At 38.6% G+C, this 18,109-nt stretch overlaps 1 protein-coding gene across 2 annotated transcripts in view; it reads left to right on the forward strand.

Annotated features, from left to right (window-relative positions):
• Positions 1-18,109, forward strand: part of MDN1 (midasin AAA ATPase 1) — a 140,073-nt gene that overhangs the window by 8,078 nt on the left and 113,886 nt on the right. For both annotated transcript variants that reach the window (XR_012508730.1, XM_074368618.1), the window contains exons 3-9: positions 10,185-10,409; positions 10,776-10,883; positions 10,968-11,160; positions 13,999-14,241; positions 14,484-14,615; positions 15,599-15,702; positions 17,148-17,262. Coding sequence is in view for 1 of the 2 variants with exons in the window: in XM_074368618.1 (XP_074224719.1) it covers positions 10,185-10,409; positions 10,776-10,883; positions 10,968-11,160; positions 13,999-14,241; positions 14,484-14,615; positions 15,599-15,702; positions 17,148-17,262 (1,120 nt within the window). In the remaining variant the exon portion in view is untranslated. The remainder of the gene's footprint in view (positions 1-10,184; positions 10,410-10,775; positions 10,884-10,967; positions 11,161-13,998; positions 14,242-14,483; positions 14,616-15,598; positions 15,703-17,147; positions 17,263-18,109) is intronic.

An 18,109-nucleotide genomic window follows, 5' to 3' on the forward strand; every position in this document is an offset into this window, starting at 1 on the left:
AATTGTGTCAATCCTGGGTTTTAATATATTTCTCTTTTAACCTGCCCACTTTTCAACTTGGGCTGGTTCACCCTTTGTTAGGCAGCCTGGCGGTCTCCCGCTCCCACGAGGTCGCCACAGTGACACCCAGCTTAGTGTGGACACCTGGTCAGCAGAGCACACTGCAGCCCAAACTCCCAGCTCAAACAATCCTTCTGCCGCAGCCTCCCAAGTAGCCCGGACTATGGGCCTGTGCCACTGCATCTGGCTTTCTCAGACCCATAGTAAAATGTGGTTTGTGTGGAATAGTCAGAAGCAGCAAAATGAGTGTCAGGGGTTTTTCAATTGAGAAGATAAAGCATTTTTGCTCTAAACGTGAATAACGTTATTCTGTTTACTAATAAGAGCATTTCTTATATGCATCTCTTATTAGTCTTCCTCAGCACAACAGGTACACTTTGGCTTTTTTGGAAATATGGTCTCTGGTCTGTTCCATGAATAAGGGAATAAGAAATGAAGTCTTGAGGAAAAGCATAATTTCTATGAGCTTTTCTAAAAGAGGAGAAAAAATGGGCCCAGTTTGATGGAACTAAAACATGTACAGCAAAGTTAAAGATCACAATCGTACGAGGTAATCAGGAACCTGTGTTCTGGATTGATGGAGGATCTGGACAGTGGCCTCCCTGGATGCTTTGATCACTTAGATTTACTTGACTGTGGTCCTATTTCACAAGGTGTGCTGACTATCCTGTCCTTACCCTACAGGGACGTGTGAATATCTTGAACTCCCATTTCTCTTAAGCCTTTGATGGAGTACTTCTGAATTGTGTTTGAGAATCATTAAGATGATGATTAGCTACATCTGGTTTCCAATCATGTTCAGATGTTACATTCTTATTAAATGAATGTGAGGCACATCCCTACTTTTTCTTCTTTTCATTTCCAAGGTGGTATATTTTATTTATACTCCCACCTTGTTCGAAAAATGATATAAAGTAGCTTCAAAGGTGCTCGTGATTAGAGTAACTTAAAAACAAAGTGCCATCTGTGTAAATGATACATCAATGTATGATATAAAATGAACTGTAGGCAGTGATATGAAATGAAATTTTGATTTTTAGTTTTAAGAAATTTAGCTGATTAATTTGGCTCATGCCCCAAACTTCCTCTGTAGAGGAAATTGCTAATATACAAGGAATATACCTAATATATTTAGATAGGATGCAGTTATTCATTCAGTAGGTAAATATAGGAGTCCTCCTTTTTAAGCTCTGGGTCACATCATGGGAGTAAGTGAGTCAAATGTAATGGGTTTCTGTACTTGCAAACAGGAGGACACAATACATTAATAAAGATGCAAGCCAAATACTTAAGGGCAGTAAGGAAATCATTAAAATAAGAAAAATAAGTGTGTGGGTAAGGATGAAAATTTCTATAGAAAAAACAAGAACGACCTGAGAGGAGGAACCCAGTCAGGCTCCCTCTGGTCCTAATGACATTCATTTTCGGGTTCACACCTCTTTCTGAGATCAGAGTGCCTACCTATGTGGAGTTTCCACCCCGGTATCTCAGTAGTAACAGGACATTTCTTTTTATTCCCTTGTTTGTGCTAGTTGTTCATTACTGATTTCTGCCCCCCACTTCCCACCTCCAGCTTTATTGACATGTAATTGACACGTAGCATTGTGTAAGTTTAATGTGTACATGTAGTGATGTTGTTTGTTCATTACTGTTTTGCACCTAGAGTCCTTGAACAAATTTTTTACTCTGGCAGATTCTTTGTCAGGACTCTGAGAACACTCCTGGTCCATTGATGCTTTCTTGTTTCTTATATACTAATTAGGTTTCAAAGATCTGTTTTTAAAAAAATCAGTTAGTTCTGTTCCTAACTTTCCATTTTTGCTTTGTGGATCATTTCATGTGGTTAATATACTACATTTTGTGTTGGTTTTTTTCCTTTAGTGTTCTCTCAAGAGTATAACCTTACTTTTAAATTGCATCTTTTAGTTCTTTGCTTTTTCTTTTAGTTTGTTCCTACTTTCTCTCGTTTCTCCCCTTTCCCTGGTCCTTGCAGGTCCCTTTAACACACTCTCCTGTCAGCCATGGCATGAGAATCTTGTGGAAGCTGCCTTTCCGTAATGATGAGGACTACTGCAACAACTACTCTTGCGTTTCGTTGACATCTGAGCCCTCAGAGATTAGGTGTTATTCCTGTTTTACAGATGAGGAGACTGAGGTTAAATAACTTGCCCAAGACCCCCTTGCTAGAAAGTGGCAGAGCTAGAATTCAGTCCTAGGTTGGTTGCCTCCAAAGCCTGTGCTCTTTTTTTCTACTTTGTGGTTCCGCCCACTTATCCTGTCTGAGCCATTCGTGTATTTGTTGTCTGACTTATACAGAACTTGATCTTAACAGCATGTTATAGCTAATGATTATATTTGTAACCACAGGAGGGAAAGAATACAGCAGTCCCTCTTTATCCATGGTTTCATTTCCTGTGGTTTCAGTTACCGAAGTCAACCATGTCCAAAAAAATTAAGTGGAAAATTCCAGAAATAAACAATTCATAAATTTTAAATTGCGTGCTGTTCTGAGTAGTGTGATGAAATATCGTGCTATTCTGCCTGGGACGTGAGTCATCTCTTTGTCGAGTATATCCATGCTGGATTTGCTACCCACGCATTTTTCACTTAGTAGCTGTCTGGGTTGCAGTATCACAGTGCTTGTATTCAAGTAACCTTTATTTTGCTTAAATAATGGCTTCAAAGTGCAAGGGTAGTAATGCTGCTAATTTGGATTGTCTCTTACTGTGCCTGGTTTATAAACTAAATTTTATCATAAGCATGTATGTATAGGAAAAAACAGTGTGTATAGAGTTCGGTACTCTCTGTAGTTACAGACATCCACTGAGGTCTTGGAATGCATCCTCCATGGATAAGGGGGTACTGCTCTAATCACTCAGGTTCACTTGGGTTTTATCGGGTTGATTTCTTGGCTTTAGTTTTGCATTTGCTGCCAGTTTGTCCTGGACACGTGAATCCACGTCATGCTTTGTCTTTGATTGCAAAGAGAAATAATGGGTGGGCCCACTTACGGTCTTCTGTGAACAATAGCAGATAGAAGATTTGTGAATCTGCAGTGGGAATTAGGAATGTGAATTTTGGAGCTGAATGCTGGTGTTTTAGTAATAAGCTATATGTATACAGACTTTGTAGTGTTTACATACATAGATATATGTTATCTGTGTAATCTTTGTACTGTGACGTAGTTAGGCACTATTGTCTCATTTCAAATCTTCAGAGAGGTTAAGTAAGTTAAGTGTCAGAGCCAGAACTGGACCACAGGTCTTACTTCTAGATACTTGAAGGAGTGTGATGAACTAGCTGCCTAAGTAAGGGGCTCCTTGAAGATTAGATATTTAACTAGGTTGCACTTGACCCCTTACGACTCCTTGTCTTACCTCAGGAAAGAGACTGTTCTTAGTCTTCCGATATTCTCTAGGGAAAAAACTGATCATACTATTCTCTGGCTAAGTATTCTTTATTGGTTCACCCATCATTACTTAGGTCAGATTTTTAGAGCGCTCTCTCAAAATGATGGGTCTCCGGAGAAAAGGGTGCTGTAGTCAGCTAAGTTCAGGAGGGAATATCAACCAGTTCTCCTTTCGTATGCTTACAGTGGACCACAGTCTTCCCCCACTTACAGCCAGTGCCTGTCCACTCTGCTCATTTCCTCTTACCTGCAACGACCTCTTAGGTCTGGTTGACCACTTGATGACTGCTTGTCTGCCGACATGTTTGTTTGTTGCTACCTGTTGGTTCCTCATGCGCTGCCAACACCCGCTGCCCACGAGCTAGTGGAGTACCAGACTCCCACACTGCAGCTGCCATGTCTCTCTTCCAAGCCACAGCTGAATCTTATAAGATCCATTTGTCCAGTCTCCTTCAAAATATCATGAGCATTAATTTTCCAAGCCTGTATTCCTGTTTGCCTGGCTTGCCTGTTGAACTCCAGGCCTTCCCACCCATCCCCTGGATTCTTATTTTTGTATCCTCTCACCCAGCTGACATCCAGGCCTCTTCCCTGTGTCTGCTCCATAACCTGCACACTCCCTTATGTCCTTAGCCTCTTCGAACGTTCCTTTTGCCTCTTGGCCTTCACTGAGTTGCGGTGCTCTTGATACTGTGTTGCTCTTGGTACTCAGTCTCCACATCCCCAAGGGTCAGCATGTCTAGTGGTTGTCCCTTCTGTTCTGTGAAGTTTTCTGGGCGCTCTTTCCCTATTCTGTATCACCCTTGTTTCTGTGACACCTGCCATCTTCTGCTTTATTTTCTGCTGCTGCTTTTTGTCATCATTGACCAACCTCCTCTTCCTTCTTTGAAGAACTTGGCAACTGGCCCATCATCTTCTTCCCCACCCCTGCTCCTGTATCACACTTGGAACACCCATACAATGCTGACTTTGTTGTTCCTTGACTAGCTAATCTCCAGTCCACTTCTTTTATCGTTTCACTTACCCACTCCCCACAGTGGTTATACCCTGGGTCTAGCTCACATCTGCACCACCACCTTAGAAATCAGTGATTCAAACGTCCCATTCCTAGACGGCCGCCTCCTATCCCACTAGCTCACTTGTTTAAGTACACTTAACACACTGTTCTTTCTTCCTATCTATCAGCTCCTTCTTATGCAGGTTAAAATTCTATTTTCCACATTATGGTTGCTGTCTTTCTATTAATTTCTGCTTCTTTGTGCATCTGTTCAGTGTTCATGTCTTTCTAGAAAACTCCAACTCTTGATGAATCCACTTTCTTCATGTGTGCAGTAGAGCAACTGAACCACACATCTTGGTATGGAATTGAAAAGCCTGGATTCAAAATAAGCTCTCTTAGTGGCTTTGTGACCTTGAGCAAATAACCTAACCACTCTAGACTTCAGATTTCTTTAGCTGTACATTCGGGATGATAATATCTACTGTCGAGAGACTCCCTTGTTCTACTCTTACCTCAGAGTAGACCTGGGTAACGAGAGTGCAGAAAGAGCTAAACTGATAGCGTTCGTCATAGACCAGCACATGCAGAGCACAGAGGAGTTTGCTCTTACTCCTTTCCCACTGCTTGAATTTCCTTCTCCTCACCTTGTCAAGGAGTACAATAGAAACAAGGAGGCGCTGTTACCTCATTTACTACCCTATCTACTTGACCAGAATCTAGTGAGCATCAACATGTCTACAGTACACATTCTTACAGTATGTGTAAATTTTTAAAGTTTATTTTCATTTTTAAAATGCACATACTTTTTTTGTTATGGTAAAAAAAATATAAAATTTGCCATCTTTACCATTTTTAAGTGTACAATTCAGTAGTGTTAAATATAATTACATTGTTGTAAAACAGATCTCCAGAAGCTTTTCATCTTGTAGAACTGAAAATTTATACCCTTTATTTATTTATTTTTGGGGGAGGGTCATTAGGATTATTTATTTATTATTTTTTTAAAGGAGGTACTTGGGATTGAACCCAGGACTTTGTGCATGCTAAGCACACGCTCTACCACTGAGCTATATCCTTTCCCTCCAAACTTTATACCCTTTAAACAATTCTCCTTTGTTCCTTCCCTCCAGCGCCTGGTAACCCCCATTCTACTTTCTGTATCCATGAATTTGACTACTTTAGATACCTCATATAAATAGAATCATACAGTATTTGTCCTTTTATGGTTGGCTTGTTCCACTTAGCATGATGTCCTGAAAGTTCGTCTGTGCTGTCAAGTGTGACAGAATTTCCTTCCTCTTTAAGTCTGCATGCTAATTCATTGTATGTATATACCACTGTTTATTCATCTGTCAAAAGACATTTGGGTTGCTTCTACTTCTTGGCTATTGTGAATAGTGCTGTTATGAACGTGGGTATGCAAATAGTTCTTTGAGACCCTGCTTTCAGTTCTTTCAGTTATGTACCTTGAAGTGGGATTGCTGGGTCTATGATCAGTGCATCACGTGGTGCACTGTATTTCAATCTGTAATTAAAATAGTATGTTTGCTTTGTGGTTAAAAAGAAATGCTAGTTTTATTTCTATTTTTTAAAGTAACCTCCATACTGTTTTCTGTGGCAGTGCACAGTTTTATGATACCACTGACAGTGACAAGGTTTCCAGCTTCTCCACATCCTTACCAACAATTGTTACTTTCTTTTCTTTTTCTTTTTCTTTTTTTTTTCTTTTTTTTGATAACGTTATCCTAATAGATGTGATGTGATAGCTCACCTCACATCTGTGGTGAGTGGTTGTGGTTGTGGTTTTGACTTGTATTTCTGTGATGATTAGTGATGTTTTATGTGCTTGTTGACCATTTGTATGTCATCTTTGAAGAGACGTCTATTCAAGTTCTCTGTCCATTTTTTAATCAGTTGATTTTTTTTTTTTGAGTTGTAGGAATTCTTTGTGTTCTGGATATTAATCCCTTATACATGGTTTGCAGCTTTTTTTCCCCCATTCTGTAGATTGTTTTTTTGCTTTGTTGTTTCCTTTGCTGTGCAGAAGCTTTTTAGTTTGATGTAGTCCTGTTTGTCTATTTTTGCTTTTGCTACTTATGCTTTTGGTATCATAGCCAAAAATTATCGCCAAGTACAGTGTTATGAAGCTTTTCTCCCTGTGTGTTATTCTAGGAGTTTTATAGTTTTGAAGTTACGTTCAAGTCTTTAATTCACTTTGAGTTAATTTTCTATATAGTGTAATGTAAAGGTTCGGCTTCATTCTTTTCATGTGGATATCCAGTTTTCCCAACACCATTTGTTGAAGAGGTTATCCTTTCCCCATTGTGTTGCTTTGGCTCCCTGTCAAGATAATATGACCATATATGTGAGTGTTTGACTCTATTTTACATTGGTTTGTGTTTTTTTCCTCCCACTACCATACCGTTTTGATTACTGTAGTTTTGTAGTGTTTTGAAACCAGGTAATGTGAATTCTCCAACTTTGTTCTTTTTCAAAATCGCTTTGACTAATCAGGGTCCGTTGAGATTCCATATGCATTTTAGGGTAATTTTATTCTATTTCTTCAAAAAATGCTGTTGATATTTTCATAGGGATTGCATTAGATCTCTAGATCACTTTGGGTAGTATTGACATGTTAACAATATTAAGTCTTTGAATCCATGAACATGAGAGATCTTTCCATTTGTTTTTGTCTTCTTTAATTTCTTTCAGCAGTATTTTGTAATTTTCGGTGTACAGATTTTTTTACTTCCTTGGTTGGGTTTATTCCTAAGTATTTCATTCTTTTTAATGCTATTGTAAATGGAATTGTTTTCTTAATTTACTTTCCCAATTGTTCATTGTTTGAGTATAGAAACCCAACTGATTTTTGTATGTTGATTTTGTATCCTGCAACTTTGCTGAATTTGTTTTTTTTTTTAAACCTTAAAATATCTGTTCAACTTTTATTTTTTGAGGGGCAGTAGTTGGGTTTATTTATTAATTAATTTTTAACAGAGGTACTGGGAATTGAACCCAGGAGGACCTCATACATGCTAGGCATGCACTCTACCACTGAGTTATACCCACCCCTCTGAATTTGTTTATTCTAACAGGTTTTTGTCTTTGCCTTTGAATTCTTTATGGTTTTCTGAATCTAAGATTGTGTCATCTGTGACCAAAGAAAATTTTATTTTTTCCTTTCCAATTTGGATACCTTTTGTTTCTTTTTCTTGCCTAATTGCACTGGCTGGGACTTCCAGTACTATGCTGAATAGAAGTGGGTAGGGCAGGCATCTTTGTCTTGTTTCCGATCTTAGAGAAAAGCATTCAGTCTTTCACCATATAATATAATATGAGCTGTGGGTTTTTCATATATGGCCTTTATAATGCTGAGATAGTTTCTTTGTATTACAGGTTTGGTGAGTGTTTTTATCATGAAGGAGTCTTGAATCTTGTCAAATGCTTCTGCATTAATTGGGACCATCATGTGTTTTTTTTCCTTTAGTCTGTTAGTGTGTATTACATTGATTTTTGTATGTTGATCCATTATTGCATTCCAGGAATGAATCCCACTTGGTCATGGTGTATAATCTTTTTAATGTGCTATTGATTTTGGTTTGCTAATATTTTGTTGAGGACTTTTGCATCACTATTCATCAGAAATATTGATCTGTAGTCTTCTATTGTGTGTTGTCTGCTTTGGTATCAGGGTGATGCTATCCTCATAAAATGAACTTGGAAGTGTTCTTGAAGAAGGTTGATGTTAATTCTGTAAGTCTTTGGTAGAATTTTCCAGTGAATCCATCTGATCCTGGGCTTTTCTTGGTTGGGAAGTTTTTGATTAATGATTCAGTCTCCTTACAAGTTATTGGACTGTTTAGATTTTCAATTTCTTTATTATTCAGTCTGGAAATGTTGTGTGTTTCTAGAAATATATTCATTTCTCCTGGGCTATTCAATTTGTTGACGTATGATTGTTCATAGCTTTCCTTATAATGTTTTTTTTTTCCCCCTGTGGCATTAGTGGTAATGTCCCCTCATTCATTTCTGATTTTAATTATTTGAATCTTCTGTCTTTTTTCTTAATCTAAGATTTTATCACTTTTCTTTTTTAAATTTTTTCTCAATTTTTTAAAAAATTGAAGTATAGTTGATTTACAATATTGTGTTAGTTTTAGGTGTGCAACAAAGTGATTCACTTATACATATACATATATATCTATATTCTTTTTCAGATTCTTTTCCATTATAGGCTATTACAGATATTGAATAGTTTCCTATCCCTTTTCTTGATCTTTTCAGAAACCTACTCTTAGTTTTATTGATTTTTTCCCCCTGCTGTTTTTCTATTCTCTCTCTCTGTGCTAATTTTTATTACTTCCTTCTTTTGCTACCTTTGGGTTTAGCTTGTTCTTTTTTTTAGTTTCTTGAGGTGTAAAGTTAGGTTGTTAAATTGAGATCTTTTTAAATAAACATGTTTATAGATATAAACTTCCCTCTTAGCATTGCTTTTGCTGTATACCATAAGTTTTGGTATGTTGTGTTTTTCTTTTCATTTGTTTCAAGGTATTTTCTAATTTTCCTTGCGACTTCTTTGACTCAACTGGTTGTTTTCAGAGTGTGTTGTTTAATTTATACCTATTTGAGGGTTTTCCAGTTTTCCTTCTGTGGCTTTCTACTGTCATTCCATTGTGATATTTTGTATAATTATCCAAAAGATATTTTGTGTAATTTCAATACATTAAAGTTTGTTGAGACTTGTTTTGTGTCCTAACATGTGGCCTATCCTAGGGAATGTTCTGTGTACATGTGAGAAGAATGTAGATTCTGCTGTGCAGGGCAGAGTATTCTGCACATGTCTGTTAGGTCCCTTTGGTCTGTAGTGTTGTTCATATTCTCTGTTTCCTTATTGATCTTCTGTCCCATTCTATCCATTTAACATCTGTTTTGTCTGATATTAATGTAGCCACTCCTGCTCCCTTCTGGTTACCATTTGTGTAGAAGTTTTTTTTTTTTTTTTAATCTCTTCACTTTCAGCTTTTGTGTAGCCTTAGATCCAAAGTGGGTCTCTTGTACATAGCACATAGTTTGATTCTGTGTTTGTGTCCATTCAACCAATCTGTGTCTTTTGTTTCGGAGTAAATCATTTACATTAAATGTAATTACTGATATGGAAGGACTTACTATTGCCATTTTGTTAATTATTTTCTGTATGTCTTCTAACTTTTTGTCCCTCTTTCCAATCTTACTGCCTTTGTTATGTCTCATGAGACTCTCCTTCATCTTTTAAGATGCAATGAAAGCATCTCTTCTTGACTCTCCCATGTTCAGTTGAGTCTATTTTCTTTGTGCCTCTGGTTTCTGTAACTGTCTTCCTTACTAGACAGCAAGCTCCTCAAGGAAAGTATCTTCTTGGTTTTGTACCCCTAGGACTTAAAACAGTGTCTGACTCACAGTGAGAAGTCAATAAATATTTGTGGCAAATAAGTGTATTTTCAGTAGTAAACACCTGCAGTATAACTCCTTGTGGTTTTTGTTTCTTCTAGACATCTCATGCCATGATCCTGGTTCCTGAACTTGAACAGGATACAAATCTTAGGACTAGGTGGCTTTAGCATTTCTCTCTCTTCTCATCCTTGGAAGTTCTTATCATGTTCTGTTGTCCTGTCTCAAAGTGGAGATGTATACTTTGATATTCTCACCAACCAATGAAGATTTTCTTTCTTTCTGAAGGTTTGCTCTCAGATATTTCAAGGACACTTCTCCAGTCTTTCAAAGACTCTTCCTAGAGAGTTCGGATGCAAATCCAGTTCGCTATGGACGCAAGCGGATGAAGCTCCGGGACCTGATGGAAGCAGCTTACAAGTTTCTGCAGCAAGAGCAGTCTGTGTTCCGGGAGCTCTGGGACTGGAGTGTGTGCGTCCCTCTCCTCAGAAGCCATGACACCTTGGTTCGCTGGTGTGTAGCTGTTGGCCTTTTCCTGTGCTTCCAGGGTTGGTATGGTGAAGGAAGTCTGGAGTTATGTGCATGAGGAGGGAGAAGAGACCATTTAAAATTTTTTTGATTTTGTTCTTGTACCTTTGGGCTTATTCCCTTTCCTTAATTGTATATCATTTCAGAGGAAAATCACAAGGTATGAATGAGTTTCATCTTTTTTGTGTTCCATCAAGTGAATTTATTGTGCCTGATTTGTGCTTTCTATCCTTAAGTGTATTATGTTAATTCTATAAGATTCCCTTTCCTAGTGTTCATTGGCTAGCAAATTTTCTTTATTCTTTAGAATCAGCTGCAAGTCCTAAGTTTTTATTCTTTGGTTTTCACCAGGTACACAGCCAATTGTCTTGCTTTAGTCACCTGTATGAATGAAGAACACAAGTTATCATTCCTTAAGAGGATTTTTAATAGTGAGGAACTGATCCATTTCAGGCTGAGGTAAGCAGGAGCATTTCTGGAGACCTCCATATGGCTTTACTGAGTACTGGAGTAATTGATAAGATAGATCCCTGTTTCCCTCAGGTTACTAGAAGAGGCCCAGCTGCAGGACTTGGAGAAGGCCTTGGTTTTGGCCAATCCAGAAGCCTCCCTTTGGCGTAAGGAGAAGGGGCTGCAGTACTTACAAGGACACCTTGTTTCGGCTGACCTCTCCCCCAGGGTGACTGCTGTCTGTGGTGTGTTGCTGCCTGGGCAGCCGCCAGCCCCCGGAGAACAGGTATGTCAGTGTTGGTCTCTTCCAACCTAACACTGAGTCTTCTTTTTCCCTTGCCTGGGCTCTGTGTTACATGTGAGCCAAATCGAGTTTTCCAAATTGACGTTCCATTTACAGAAGCATTCAGAAAGAGACTAAGAGAAATTTACCCAGGGCCCTCCTCTCTGAGATTCCCTTTGTCCCTGTTCAATGTTAAATTAGAAATTGTAATGATGCCTGCTTGATGCTTTCACTTTTAGCAAAGCTCTTCTGTATAGGATCTCATTTACTTGCTATGACAACTGTCTGAAGTTGGATGGCACATGTTGTGATACCATATTTATGTAAAACAAAGCAGAATGACTTGCCCAGGACCCTTGGGCTGCCCTTTGGCAGAGACAAGGTAGGCCCAGGTGTAACTCCCAGCAGCCTCTTTCTGTCAGAATATTCTCTTTGCCTGTTGTGTGTGGGAGGCTAGTATGTGAAGTGAACTTACCCTGTGGTAGGAAATGACCTTCTTTCCAAGAATGTGGCTCCAGACCATACTTTGGAAAGGCTTGTAGATCATAATCTGGTTCCATAATCTGGAACCACAGGGAGCCGATCTGTTTTTCCCCAGCAGTCCTTAGTTGTCATTTGTCTGATGGTCAAATCCACCCAGTTTTCTTCTTGTAACAAATTCTGGGTTATTCCTTGAATCATCAGTTTGTCCCTGGGAAGTTCAGTTCAAAAGATATCTATAAATGGAATTAAGACCTTTAAGCACTTTAAATTGTGTTCCTAACACCGACCCTCAGTTTCCTAGATCACAGCTGCTTCTACTGGTAGCAGGAAAAGAGTAGCCCCTGACTTGGATAGTAGGTTGGTAAGATGGAATTCAAGGAAGGACTGTGAGGATGGTGCCACTCATAACCGCTTTTGTGCTGTAAAGTTGTCATGTAATTAAGAAAAAGGTAGTGAGGTAGAGGAGAGCCTTCCATTTCAAGTGCCAAGAGACAATGGGAAGGGATGGCAGTTTGGGGAGAATATTGAGCATGTGTTTATAATGCATTATGATATAAAATAACTCTTCTATGCCTGAAAAAAAAGAGATATGTATAACATAGATATAACTTAAGCTTAATGATTGTTCATAAACTGAATATATCTGTTGTCAACACTGAGATACCAACGTTTCCAAAGTCCCTTATGTTTCCCTCTGGTCAGTAAGGCCCCCCCCCCTTCTCCTAACATAGATTAGGTTTGGAGCATTAGAACTTTAACATAGGGAAGGATTCTGGTTGGGGTGGATTTGGTATTGGGTAGCAGTGGCAGAGCACTGGGGCCGAAGTGCAGACTGATGCTACAGCCCAGCCTGCCTGCTCATTGCTGAGATTAGCAGCCCTGCAAAATTTCAAGGAGTAACAGCCCTGAATCTCAATCTGTCCCCACATATCTTTAGGGGACAAGCCATATTGGAGTAGTTACCATTCCTTAAAAGTTAATAATCATTGCACTTTTCCAAGATTTCTTTTTCCTGTGTCATATTAGGTGCATTACTATTAAAATTTTAAAAATTGTAGTAAAATAAATGCGACATTTGCTATCTTTAACATTTTTAAATGTACATTTCAGTGATGTTAGTATATTCACATTATTGTGCAAGAAAGTCCAGAACTTTTTCATCTGGCAAAACTGAAACTATCCATTAAACATACTGGGTGCATTTTTTTTTTAACCTTTTGTTACGGAAGACATATTCCAAAGTAGAAGTAACAGTGTAATGAATCCACATGTCTCCATCATCCAGCTTCAGTGATTATAAATTCATGATAATTATGTTGCATTCATATTTCTGAACACTTTCCCCACATCATATTTTGAAACAACTCCCATATACCATGTCATTTCTTACCTAAAAACAGATTTTGGTTTTTTTTTTGTTTTTTCCCCACAAATTGAAGGTTTATGGCAACCCTGCCTTGAGCAAGTCTGTTGGTACCATTTTTCCAACAGCATTTGCTCACTTCGTGTCTCTGTGTCACATTTTGGTAATTCTCACAGTATTTCAAACTTTCTCATTGTTATTATACCTGTTATGCTGATCTGTGATTGGTGATCTTTGATGTTACTGTTGTAAAGACTACAACTTGCCAAAGTCTCAGGTGATAGTTAGCATTTTTTAGCAATAACTATTTTTTAAGGCACACATATTGTTTTTTAGACATAAAGGTAATTGCACACTTAATAGACCCCAGTATAGTGTAAACAAAACTTTTATATGCACTGGGAAACCAAAAAAATTGTATGACTCGCTTTACTATAATATTTGTTTTATTGCTGTGGTCTAGAATCGAACCTGCAGTATCCTGAGATATGCTTGTACTTTAGTGTGTATAAAAAAAGAGAAGGATTTAAAAATTCCCAGTACTCTTTATTACACCTGGGAAAAATTGTACAATTTTATAATATAAAATATCTTTTTAGTGTCCTTATTTCCTCGTAAGTGTACTTATTGTGTGCATTCTTGATCTTAGGCAGGAAATCCTAGAATAGCAAAAATCCAGTCGTGACAGATGAGGTTTGCTCCCATCCCCCATGTGTCAACTTTTTTGGCTTCTTAAACTTTGGAAGACTCTTTATTAAACTTATTAGTATATTTCCTCCCTGCCGTCCCCAAGGTTAGATTGGAGGAGACAGAAAATGAAAAAAGTCAGATCCTTACTTTGGGTGACATACCTATTGTTATTACAGTTCTTGTACTAATAATTTATCGGCAGAGGTTTATGTAAACATCAGTTTCTATTGCTGTAGAAGTTAACCTGTGCCCTTTATGGAAAGACTCTTCTTGACGAGCTTTTTCTTTCTCATTTGCCTCCTTAGGCTAGTAATAGGAGTTCTTCTCGTGAACAGGAGCTGGCCTTTAGGTCTTATGTGCTGGTTGAATCAGTCTGCAAAAATCTTCAGACCCTGGCTATGGCAGTGGCTTCTCAGAATGCTGTGTTATTGGAAGGACCAATTGGATGTGGCAAAACTTCCCTAGTTGAACATTTAGCTGTAATGACAGGTAGAAGGAAGCCCCCTCAGCTTCTCAAAGTCCAGCTTGGAGATCAGACTGACAGTAAGGTAACTAAGAAATGGCGAATTGTGTTGCGTGAGTGTGCTTGTGAATATTTGCATTAAATTTTTATTTTTGCTAAAGGAGTATGAGAATAGTTATTGGTTTTCTTCATAACTAACAGAGCCAAGCTGTAACATCTCGGGTGCCTGCTTGCAGCCCTGTGGAAATTTAATGGAACTAATCACAGGATGTAGCATTGGCACCTCAGGTGTGTGATTTCAATAATTACTTTATCTTCCTTCTGCAGATGCTGTTAGGAATGTATCGCTGCACAGATGTCCCAGGAGAGTTTGTGTGGCAGCCTGGCACCCTGACACAGGCAGCCACAAAAGGACATTGGATCCTTCTGGAAGATATTGACTATGCCCCCTTAGACGTGGTATGTCATCTCTCTAGTAACTCCCTAATTTATTGTCTTTGAAGAGCATTTTGTTAATAGTGATTCTGGGGGATTATTTAAACAACAGAGATATGTCATCAGAGATGATATGTTGGTTACCTACGTAATCTGGTTTGAGTTCTTGGGTTACTTGGCTGGTCTCTTGTTTGATAGAAAGTCAATAAAATTCTGCTTGTACTATTTCCTTTAATAGTTGAATTGTTGATCAATTTTGCAGTTGTTTTTTCCTCCTTTAGTTGAATTTATGTGACCAATTTCACAGCCTTTCCAGAAATAGGCCTGGTGGGAAATATCTTACCCATGTTACAGTTACATTGAGAACTTTGAGACCCCACTTCCCAGCTATGGCATCTGTAGAGCAGTAGGCTGAGGACAGATGAAGAGATGATGCTTGTCTGTGTTCCATTAAAGACAATAAACTGGGTGTACATTTTTGACTTTGAAAAAATCAGTTTTCTATGTGTGTAAAATTTAGCTATGGAGGCAGTCCATATTTCTTCTGTACTCTGTAAACTATGACCAAAAAAATATATTGCAGAATGAGAAAATCTTCCTTTGGGCAGATTTTTCCAAGATTGGTTTTAATTTTCTTTTAATGTGAACCCTAAAGCTATTTGTGTATGGACTTTCTGCTCTTGGGTTTGAGAGAAAAAGGAGAGAACAGGGGAAGGGGGAGAGGGGAGGGAGAGAAGAAGAATCTCTAGGTTTAGAGAGAGATGAAGCATCCATGTCTAGATGTTTAGTGTCCATAATAGGTACTCAGTGACTGTTGAACAAATAAATTGTTCTACTGGAGTTTAGGTGGCTCCAATCTTCCTAACTCCTGTTTCACCCCAGTTCACGCTGTGACAAGTAAGGTTTCCTTTAAGGATGTGTTCATTTGGTGCGAGGGTGGCTTTTTGTTGTTGTTGTTGTTGTTACTTCTGTCTTAATAGCTTTTTCGCTGGGGTTTTGTGATGTAGGTTTCTGTGCTGATCCCTCTTTTGGAGAATGGAGAGCTCTTGATTCCTGGCCGAGGGGACTGTCTGAAAGTGGCTCCTGGATTTCAGTTCTTTGCAACCAGGAGGTAGGTCTTGTTAACCACCTGTTCCCACTAGGAGCCTCCTCCCCACGAGTCCACATGCTAGAGCGCTGAGTACGAAAGTCCTGCAGTAGAGTTCTCTCAGCCCACTTCGAGCGTGGTTAGTTGGAACTAGTGACAGATTCAGCCTTCTCATTCCTGTTTTCAATGGAGATAATTAATTTAGAAAATAAAAGCTTTGTTTGGTTTCACTTAAAAACAAGTAACCAGTCTTAAAAAACTTTATCTTGTTTTTATGTTTTCAAATATAACCAGAGATGAGACTGTTGTTAGAGAGCCCTGGGTTTGAGTCCTGACACTGACACTCCATACCTGTGTGTACCTTGCTTAGCTGATTATGATGGGGCCAGTAATACCTACTTTACAACTTGATAAAAGTTGGGGAGGTTTAGGTGATATGATGTGCACTGAAGACCTGTCACATAGTAAGCACCCAGCCTTGGATGTGGTGATGATGAAGCCATGTGGATGTGGTGGATGTGGTGATGATGAAGCCATGTGGAGTTCAAACAGTTTAAAAAATTTAATTGAATATAAGCATCAACAAAGGAATAAAACCTAAGCAGACTTAGTATATGTCCCTACCTACATTCTGTAATAATGTGAAGACAGTGGTTTATTTCCTACTATTTTTCTGTACCTGTATAGCATCTCCAAGGTCTTAAAATGGCCAAGAGTGAAACTATTGTCACATATTTAGTGGTTAAATTAGTGTTTACTGTACCTCTGTGAGCATTCATGCCCAGATGAGTACAGAGCTAACCTTACAATTCTCAGGGAACACCTTGCTAGGCCCTGTTAATTTTAATAGACCCTGATTTTGTTCACAGTGATCATAAAGTTCTTTCCTGCTAAATAGATTTCCCAGAATGTCATGGGACATCATAGAAGGATGTCAGACAAACTCGAATTCAGTTCTTGGCTCTGCCATTTGTAGTCACAGTTGAGGGAGCAAGGGATCTTACTCTCCTCTTCCTAAGGTTGGAAGGAAAGAAGGCACCATCCCCTCAGGGCAGTCGTTTGAGGATTAAATGAAGCGGCTTTATTGTAAGCCTGTGGTTTGCGCAGAGTATGTGTCTAATGAGTATTCGTTCTCTTCTGGGCATTTTAAGTAATCTTTACGTACTGTAGCCCTTAGTACTAAGCAGTGAACTTATTTTTAATGCTATGGGTCTTGGATTATGTTTTCTCTTTCCTGAAGTTCTGTCTTAAGGAGAAGAAGCGTACTGTTGAGATCAAAATGCCTGAGGTCAGTGGCAGCGTTTCATTGCCATCTTCCCTGTAGGCCCAACATAGTGGTATCTGGCAACAGAAGGGACTGTGAGTTTTATTCAGATGTGAGATAATGTCTAGCAAGGAATAACCAGGGGCACAATTCAAGATTAAAACTGGGAATTTTGTGTGACTCTGTTTTTCATTTTGAAATACAGGCTCTTGAGCTGTGGAGGAAATTGGTATCGACCACTGAATAGTCATGCGACTCTGTTAGACAAATATTGGACCAAAATTCACCTGGATAACATGGATAAGACAGAACTGAATGAGGTATGTGGTGATGAGAAAGGAAGTATTAATGCTTGTCTTTTTTACTTTTCATTATTAAAAATTTTAGACTTACATGTAAATGGAGGAAATAGCCAAATGAATGACCAAAATACTCATCACCCTAAATTTAACGGTTAATGTGCTAATGTTTTACTGTGTTAACTTCACCTAGTATTTTTTACTTGCTGATATATTTGAAAGCAAATCTCATAACATTTTACCCCTGGGGGAAGGTGTAGCTTAGCAGTAGAGTACATGCTTAGCATGCACAAGGTCCTGGGTTCAATCCCCAGTACCTCCACTAAAAAATAAAATAAAAACATAATTTAAAAATACATAAAGAAACCTAATTACCCCCCAAAACCCCCAAAACAATAACATTTTACCCCTAAATACTCTTCATGCATCTCTAAATATTTAAGGGCATTTCCATATATAACCACAATATCATTATTACACCCAATACAATGAATAGTAATTCCTCAGTAAGCATTTAATTCTCAGACCATACTTAAGTCTCCCAGTTGTCCCCAAGGGATCTTTTTTTTTACTAAGTTGACTTGTAACTAATGCCTTTTGCACTTAACAGTTTCATGTACATTTTGGTCTGGGTATTAATGAAACTCGAGATTACTTATTTTATAGATTTTATACATCAGTTCCCTTTGCAGTATCGCTGGCTATCTGTGATCATGAGGAGCTATGCCTCACCCAGGGTACTGCCAACCTCCCGCCTTCCCTTCTGTCTCCCTCCTCACTTGGGAAGCTTCTCATCCTCCCCACTCTTCATCTTGAAGAGTAGCAAATGGAGCATTGTCAGTGGTGATTCAGCCACAGGGGGATGCTT

The sequence above is a fragment of the Camelus bactrianus genome, chromosome 8 (genome assembly GCF_048773025.1).
Source record: "Camelus bactrianus isolate YW-2024 breed Bactrian camel chromosome 8, ASM4877302v1, whole genome shotgun sequence".
In the NCBI taxonomy this organism is placed as follows: Eukaryota; Metazoa; Chordata; class Mammalia; order Artiodactyla; family Camelidae; genus Camelus; species Camelus bactrianus.